This window comes from Spinacia oleracea, chromosome 4 (assembly GCF_020520425.1).
Source record: "Spinacia oleracea cultivar Varoflay chromosome 4, BTI_SOV_V1, whole genome shotgun sequence".
NCBI lineage: Eukaryota > Viridiplantae > Streptophyta > Magnoliopsida > Caryophyllales > Amaranthaceae > Spinacia > Spinacia oleracea.
In genome coordinates, this window is record NC_079490.1 from 791,926 (window position 1) to 801,435 (window position 9,510).

At 33.1% G+C, this 9,510-nt stretch overlaps 1 protein-coding gene across 1 annotated transcript; it reads right to left on the reverse strand.

The window, feature by feature from the left end:
* Positions 1-3,603: 3,603 nt before the first annotated feature.
* Positions 3,604-6,944, reverse strand: LOC110797370 (F-box/LRR-repeat protein At3g58900). Its single transcript, XM_056842926.1, has 3 exons — positions 6,052-6,944; positions 4,191-5,183; positions 3,604-4,055 (listed from the first exon to the last, which is right to left on the reverse strand). Exons 1-2 carry the CDS (start codon positions 6,100-6,102, stop codon positions 4,344-4,346), a joined length of 891 nt encoding a protein of 296 aa, XP_056698904.1. The 5' UTR covers positions 6,103-6,944; the 3' UTR covers positions 3,604-4,055; positions 4,191-4,343.
* Between the last annotated feature and the right edge of the window lie 2,566 nt (positions 6,945-9,510).

A 9,510-nucleotide genomic window follows, 5' to 3' on the forward strand; every position in this document is an offset into this window, starting at 1 on the left:
GACTAAAAATCTCATTAAAATTAATTAAATGGGTCAAGTAAAATGAGACAGAGCTATTACATACCAATTATAAAAAGTTGAAACGATTATAACAAGATCTCACGTGCGAAATATAAATGACGACTATGTTAGGCGACTCAACTTGTGATTTATAAGTCACAAGTTCGAAACACACTAACATAAGTATCGATTCAGTAGGAGGAAATAGTCTTATGATATTTGTGAATTCAAATTTTTGAAAACAACATCAAAGCAACAAATAAAAATTACGTGGTAACTTCGACGTACCATTTCCGTCTATTGACTGGTCTTTTTTGTAAGGGTAAAGGCCAATACCCAGTAGCCTTCATTGTTAAGTAAACAAAAATCAAAAGCAATTACATCATCGATCGTGCTTAAACCACCAGCTATCCACACACGCATAGTGAATTCGAGTGGATTACTACCTACTTTAATAAGTTGAGTTTTGATTCCCTCAAAAAAATAAAAAAATTGAGTTTTGATAGCAAAGAACATACTTTGCAAAACTATTCTCCATTTTCATGCACAAGACTCCTTCAAAAGTCAAGGCTCTTCCCAAAACTCCATCAAGACTTGTAATAAACTCAATCTTAAACAACTCCAACTTTACTTATTTTTTTCATTTTATTGGAATTTTCAACTCTATTTAGCTCTCTTTCTCTTTTTGTCTTTTTTACGCACCGCACATTCGCACACCTGAACCCGAGACCTCCCTTAAGCAACATCAAGCTGCTTACCACTTGAGCCAACTCTATGTTGGTTCATTTTTTGTCTTTAGATGCAACAATTCTGTTTTCACGCATGACAGTGTACAAATTCAAGTAAATATAATACAACATTGATATTTCAAAATTCTCTTTCATTCATATTTCTACTTCGTTTCTAAATCAACCATTACAAGCTCAAATCACCAAAATTAGCTTCACTCTTCACTGTCCATTTTTCAGAAACTATTTTTCACTGTTTACATTTCTAAAACCGATTTTCTTATACATTTTTTCGAACTTCGTGTTTCACAGAAAAGCTTTGGATTGAGGAATGAAGAAGCCAAGTAGGCTGACAGGAGAAAATGGTGCAACCTAGTAAACCCTAATAGGCAAGCTGTGCTAATTAAATTAAAATTACCAAAATGCTGCTAGAATACATAATAATTACAACAGCTACAATAAGAGAAAATTTTGACAAGAATAAACTACAATAAGATTAGTCCTTGTTGCGGGAAGCGCGGTCTTTACGATGCCCACCACCAAGAATACGTGATATCTGCTGAATGCTTGGTTGAATAACATTCGGGTCTGAAACAGAACAGAACAATTTTGTGATGAGAACAGCAGTAAAAAAAATGTTATATGATAAATGAGAGTACATGATGCAACGAAAATGATAAAGGTCGCAACATGCGACCTTTAAGCCGTGTCACAATGATGACATGGCATACTTATGTGTCATGATTTAAATTGGAAACTAAAATATTTAATTTATATATCCTACTTTAAATGTTTCAAAAAAAGCTAGGAAAATCTTAATATTCTAATTTATTTCCTTATTTATATCGACTACCTTATTTACATATTTTCATAGTAAAAATATTGCATCGATAGTAAAAATATTATTATGACTCATAGCCTACGTGTCGCCTATATGTACCAATTAAACTGCGACACGTAAGATTGCGACAACTAAATGTTGTCGCAACTTGCGACCTTAAACCCTTGTATCAACAAGGTCCAAATGGCCTGTAAAAGCTACTCTTTAGTGATAACAGAGCGCGTGATGAACTAGAACATTTAAGATCGTTCTCTTCTAAGATCATTCTTTCTTTATCAAGTGCATAAAGGATTTTTCAGTAATAACCATCAAGGATAGTGCTACCATGTGCAAGACAAGACCTGTAAGCAAAAACTACTTACCCACTGTAAATGGTCTTCTATAGGTACTTCTAGTATATCATCCTACGAAACATTGTAGCCTTGTGGACTCTTCGTTATCAGCACCGCTCTCATCAAGATTTAAGGACCTACGCTTAGCTGACTGTAGGGTCAATTGCTAGTACCATGGTCCAGGGTCATCAGAGTGTGGTTTGGTGGGTGTGATGCCCACAGGTGTTGCTGCTATCAGCCTTGCAGGTGTTGAAACAAGTAGTGCAGGTGTTAGAAAAAAAGTTTTGAAGGTGCGGAAGCAAGTTTGAAGCAAGATCCAAAGGTGTTGCATCAGCTTCAAATCTAGTGCTGGAAGACCCATCATTACCCTCACAGCATAAGTGCCTTTCTTTGTTGGAGATTCTGACAGGCAAGATGATGGCTTAGCTGGCATGGGCTCGAGAACTTGAGCACCTAGAAGCCTAGATGAGAATCGCCTAAACCAGTGAATGCTGCCAATGGGGTGGGGGTGATGTTAACATTTGGCTCAGGTTCTTGTTTTGGCTGATGAAATAGTTGAGGTAATTCTCGCTCATGAACATACCGTCCTGATTGCAAACAGAAGTCAGATCACAAATTTACAGTCAGTACACCAACTCATAGTTCAGCAGCCATCAATTTAAGTCTAAGATATCAAGAAAGAAAAAGAAAAATTGCGCATTCAAATGGCTAATGACTTGTAACTGGAAAAGAAAAAAAAAACAATTTATACCTCATCATGGGCTTTCGAATAATCAATAACTAAACGTACACCCTACAGTCCTACACAGACAAGATCTGTCGGCAACAGATCATTTGAGGCTGATAAAGAATTCACAAGCATCTTCTGAAGTTTGAAATAAAGAATCAAAATAGCCTAGGCCTTACCAGCAAAATCTGATGCCAGAATGATGCCAATATCACCGGGAATCCCCTTGTCTTAGGCCTTTTGTCCTTCGAAAGAGCCAAATAAAGAGTCGAAGATATATTATTGACAAAACTATTGAGCAATAGTAAGAAATGCTCAAATAGAGTGGACAAAGCTTTGGAAAAAGGAAAAAATAGTAAGTCATACAAGCAACTACACATGCTTCTCTACAGGATGGACGGTAGCACACTCCATGAAGAAAAAGGCAGAACCGATTTCCCACTCTGTGTAAGACTTTCGATCTGGTATAAATTTGTATGTTACCAACACCTGCAACATTGGCCTTTCCGCCAGCAGGCATAATGACGAAACAATCTTTTTCTAGAGTGAATATATATGAGTGTGTCAGTACCCAGTCACCGCTATCGTAGATTCAACTAGAAGCACTAATAGAGAAAAGAAAATTGCTATTACCTACCAACATTGTGTAAAAACTTTCGCAGCTAATTTTGTCTGTGCTTACTGACTGTGCTAGGAAATGCTTGCAAACAGCCAAGTACAGAGGTGACAGCAGTTACATAATTTTATGTTGATCACTAAATTATCTTGGATATTCCAAGGTGCTGAATAAACTCATCCACCATACTGTCGCAGAATTATGACAGACTCCGCTTTCCAGAAAGAAAAAGAAGAAAAGCAGACACTGTTACAGACAGACTCCTATAGGAAATGGTTGTGAAAAATAGATCGATATTTCTGCCAGCTCACCATGTGGCTCGGCTTCTTATAGGAAGGAATATTGGCACAAAACAAAAATTGCAAAACCAATCAAAATTTCTTATAGGAAGGAAATCATGTAGCTATTGTAGTTGTCATATATAGGAGAAAATCTAAAGACAAGATACATAACTTATTGTCCGGATAGGTATTGCATTATTATAAATAGAAAATCTATATTAGCAACAAAGTTGGATATTCTAGTAAATTTACTTGACAATTAACTTTACACCTGGAGGTAGCTTCGTTTTTAGCTCCACAAGACATTCTCGCGCACCTTTGTGATATGGTTTTGGGCGGAACATTGGCGGGAAATCAACAATCACCTCTTCAAGAGCAATAGCATTCTCAAGCACAAAAGCTGCAAACTCAAGGTCAATCGGCCGTCCCATAAAGCCAACAATCTCTAGCGTCTTCAGGCATTTGAGAGGGCACCGGCACGCATTGTGTTTGGCAATGGGCCTTGCATGTTTGATGTCAAACCCGTATAACTGCAAGAAGAACAGAACAGATACCTACTAGTGTTAATGTTAACAGTTTTAAGATTAGATTAAATTAGGAAAGCAAAAAAGGATTGTTTAACTTATTTGATATCTTAAAACAAGTAGCTAGTATAGGGTGCTTGCCTTCAATGTCAGCTTCTGCATAACTGGCGCTGCCACAATCAAGGACGTCCATCCAAGGAGTGATTTATTGCAACATGCAATAAAATACAGCTCTATATGCTTAAGATTTGTCAAAGCAGGAGGATTAATGATTTGGATATTCGACTCACATTTTCAGTTGATCATCAAACTTAGATACTCCAATTGCGAAGAATATTGTAAAAGTGAGTCAAACGCATAGGATATGGAGGCATTGTACTCTCGCGAACCAATAGCGACCTTAGAAAGCCAAGAGGCATGCCTGATATGTAGCTCTATAGCTCGGCCATAATATGTAAAAGATACAAGATTCGGGGTAGAAATATCAATAATTTTCAAGTGTGAGCAATGAGTTACCTCCAAATGTTTCAGCCGTTGTAATGAACTAGAGACTCTTAGGTTGGTAAGATACTTTGAATTTCCTACGCACAGCTTCTCAAGGAATATGCAGGAACAAACAAGGCAACCAATGAATTCATCAGTGACATCGACGGATCTAAGACACAAAGATATTAAGGAAGACTTGATGCTAGCCACTTTAAGAGGAAAAGTACAGTGTGCACTCTCCATATTTACGAGATTAAATTTTGAAGTAAAGTTGAGGTCAAGTGTTTTGACTTGTTTTTCTGATGCAAAAACCGCCCACTTATCTACATGAGATTGATAAGTTCTGGTGAGACAAAACTTGATTCTAAGTTCATCTATAGCTGCTACACCAAAATGCTGGTCGACAACACGACTAACCCATGTCACAAAGTTGGATCTTTCATCAGAAATTACTTTGGGACTTTCCAATATCCTTTCCATTGCCCTCGAATCTTCAAAGTGCAAGCGCGGAAAATTTTCCCATATGTATTTCCATCGGTGAGAAACAACACTAAGCCTTGCAACTTCCTTCATGGTGAAGGAGGACAGGATTGAAAACAGAATTTCATCTGGCAACGCACACAACCCACTAGTCACTCCTTCTTTCCGCTGTATAAAATTCAGTAATTGATTCATCAAACTTACACAAGATTACAAGTTAAAGCTAGCTAGCTAAGGGATCAAGATCAAACCTGTTGTCATTGCAAGATTTATTAATATTACATATCAAATTCAGTAATTGATTCATCAAACATACACAAGATTACTAGTTAAAGCTAGCTAAACCTGTTGTCATTGCAAGATTTTAGAGCATGCCATGATTTCATCATGATTAATATTACATATCCAATTCAGTAAATCTAGCTAAATCAACACATAACTAGTCATGTTGTGTATTCATCAAAAATACACAAGATTACAAGTTAAAGCTAGCTAGCTAAGGGATCAAGATCAAACCTGTTGTCATTGCAAGATTTATTAATTAATATTACATATCAAATTCAGTACATCTAGCTAAATCAACACATAAACATCACAAGTTAAATCTAGCTCAGGGATCAAGAATTCAAAATCATAACTTTACCTTAACCTTGTTATCGCAAGATTTATTAACTAATATTACATATCAAATTCAGTAAATCTAGGTAAATCAACACATAAACATCACTAGTTAAATCTAGCTCAGGGATCAAGAATTCAAAATCATAACTTTACCTTAACCTTGTTATCGCAAGATTTATTAATTAATATTACATATCAAATTCAGTAAATCTAGCTAAATCAACACATAAACATCACTAGTTAAATCTAGCTCAGGGATCAAGAATTCAAAATCAAAACTTTACCTTAACCTTGTTATCGCAAGATTTATTAATTAATATTACATATCAAATTCAGTAAATCTAGCTAAATCAACACATAAACATCACTAGTTAAATCTAGCTCAGGGATCAAGAATTCAAGATCAAAACTTTACCTTAACCTTGTTATCGCAAGATTGTAGAGCAGGCCATGACTTCGTCATCATTAATAATATTACATACACATGTATAGCATTCTAAACCTGGAAAAAACCACTGAGTATGTTAAACAATAGTACCATACATAACTTGGTTAGCTCATGAATTTATATAGGAAACCGTAAACTAAGTAAGTATACTACAAATATGACACTAAAACCAACATTAGTGTTTTATGGTATACTACAAACATCCTCAAACTCTAATCAGCACATAACATAATTCTATCTATTGTAAATCTGTCTTTTATGGTAGTTTATATCAGTTTAGAAAGCTATTTATTTGTTTCCTAACATGAATTATTCAGCAGCCAAAATTTATGGCAAGTAGGTTTTTGCTTAAACACAAGTCTCTGACATTGACATATATAAGTTGTAAAATTGACAGAATTCCTAAAGTTTATCACTATAAATAACTTAGATTGAAGATATTCAAACATAAGGATTCACTTAACCAAATAAATAAGTAGACCTTCAAAATCAAGAATTGCACAAGAGAAAATAGGAGCAGTAGACCTTCAAACTCGAAAAGCTGTCATCTTTGTAATTCCCATATGCCCTTCAAATTTCAGAATCTTATTCTAACAAAATTCCCATATATATGCCCTTCAAATTTCAGAATCTTATTCTAACAAAATTCCCATATATATGCCCTTCAAATTTCAGAATCTTATTCTAACAAAATTCCCATATATATATGCCCTTCAAATTTCAGAATCTTATTCTAACAAAATTCCCATATATATATGCTCTTCAAATTTCAGAATCTTATTCTAACAAAATTCCCATATATATGCCCTTCAAATTTCAGAAACAAAAAGTAAGTTTGCTATCTCATTTTACTTTCCTGAACTCACCGGATCTGGAGGGAAGAGGGAACAGAAAGGGTGTTTAATAATAAACATTTATTATGAGATATGATAAACCTCTAATAGTTAGATATTCAATTAAACATTTTGTGAAAAAAATAAAGTAATGACCCGGGGTAAGATATGGAAGAAGTAAAAATACATATCTGATATGTGTGTCCAAATACATATCAGAATATAAGACAAAATAGGAAAAAGGACAAAAAAAAAATTAAATGGTACTTTTCTAAACACAAATGTTACTTTTTTTTACAGAATGGTATTAGAATGGTACTTTTTTTACATGAATGGTACTTCCTTTTTTGTCTTTTAGCTATTTGTCTTTTAGTTGATATGTGTTTGTTGTTGCATGCCCGATATCCGCCTCGACGCACTCGTAAGATATGCGACGATGGGGGTAAAAAGAAATGGCAGTTTTCTTTTCTTTTTCTTTTTTAGACCTTGAATATACTTTAATTTTTAAATCTAATACTTCGTATAATTTTACGTGTCAATTTCTGGTGCGCTTTTTTCCCGTTAAAAACACCTTCCCAAAAAAGTGTATCTGTTTGACTTTATTTTTATTCTCTACCTTTATTTTATAAACTATTTATATATGGAAACAAAATTTAGTTTATAAATTATGGCAATGATAGATACGGCGTAATAATAACTATTCTAAATTGGTAATATTTTAGTCAAATCGCTATATTATAATGGATAATATATCCCTCAATATTTTGGTCAAATTACCATATTATCATTTTAAATATACATATGCAGTAGTTTTGGAGATATTCAGTTAAATATTTTGTGAAAAAATAATCAAAATCCGTGCGTGTACGGGATCTAATCTAGTATATATATATATATATATATATATATATATATATATATATATATATATATATAAAAGGGAGTTTTTTGGAGAGCATTTGGGGCGCCACGTAGGATTTTCATGTCATCCAACAATAAAATTATTTTATATTTATTAAAAAATAAAACTAGATAAATAAAGATAATAAAATTCCGTAAAATATAATAAGATAAATAAAAACCCGATAAAAGATAATAAGAGATAAAGATAAATAAAACTCTGTAAAAGATAGTAACAAAAAATAAAAATAGATAAATAAAGAATAGTCGAAATTTTGAGGAGATAAGAAGAAGTGGGGGTCTGGGTGTTAATTTAAAGGGGAGGGTGGGTATTTTAAATGGGTGGGCTTTAATTAATGGGTGGGATTTTAATTAAAAATGGGTGGGCTTTTCATTAAATGGGTGGTTCTATAATAAAGTGGCACGTGACTTCTTTAAATCACCTGACACGTCATCATCTTTTACTTATACAACCGGTCATTTTTTAAAAAGGACCACGCGAAGTCAACACCCCCATTAGTTGGGACCTACCAGTAATAATTCATACTTGGGACTTTTTAAAGATGAACGTTTATAGTTGTGACCGCCTTTTACTAAATAAAAACCCGATAAAAGATAATAAGAGATAAAGATAAATAAAACTCTGTAAAAGATAGTAACAAAAAAATAAAAATAGATAAATAAAGAATAGTTAAACATTTTTTTAAAAGATAAATAAAACTCAGTAAAAGATAATAAGAGAAAAATAAAAATAGATAAATCAAGAACCGTAGATAATAAAAGATAAATTTTGAAATTTTTAATAGATAAATAAAGACCCGTTAAAACTGTTATGCTCATTGATTATAAAAACAATCACTGTTATAAGTTCTAAGTTTCTAACTATCGCTTAAAGTTCAAAAAGTAAATCTCAGAACAAAAAGAATTTAACCCGTGCATTGCACGGGATTTAAATCTAGTTCTTTTATTATAGGAAAACTACTAATGATAGTTGTTTAACTTGTAAAACCGCTACTATTGTTAACAAATTTATAATGCAAACAATGTTGGCGGATTTATGCTTAAAAAAACAGTTTTTCAATCCAACATCGGGAAAGCGACGAAGCCTAACAAGTGAGATACGATAAAATGCGATTAAATAATTCGTACTTAAACCTACATGGACGTTACCATAGGTCCATGGAAAATAGTTTTAAAACCAATCCTAATTGGGAATTAATTTTTGTTTTAGCAATTTCTAGGAAAATTATTCATTTTAGTTAATATATACACTTTGACTTTAATATCTATAATTATATTATTGTTCATTTTAGTTAATCTATACACTTTGACTTTGATATCTATAATTAATTAATTATCTTTTCACATTGGCCAAAAAGCTCGCATTAAAATTAGTCAAATGGAACAAGTACAAAGAGAAAGAAAGTTAGAAAGATTGCGTACAAATTATAAAAATTGAAACAATACTAACAAAATCTCACGTACATAACAAACTTGATGGATATGGTAGGCAACTCATTTTGAGATTTAGAAGTCACAAATTTGAAACACACATAAGATAAAATGTCAATTCAGTAAAAGAGAATAGTCTCCTTGATTTGTGAATTCAAAATTTGAAAACAACATCAACATCAAAATAACAAATAATAGTAAAGACCAGAATTTGCAAAACTCTTGTCCATTTAACCATTTT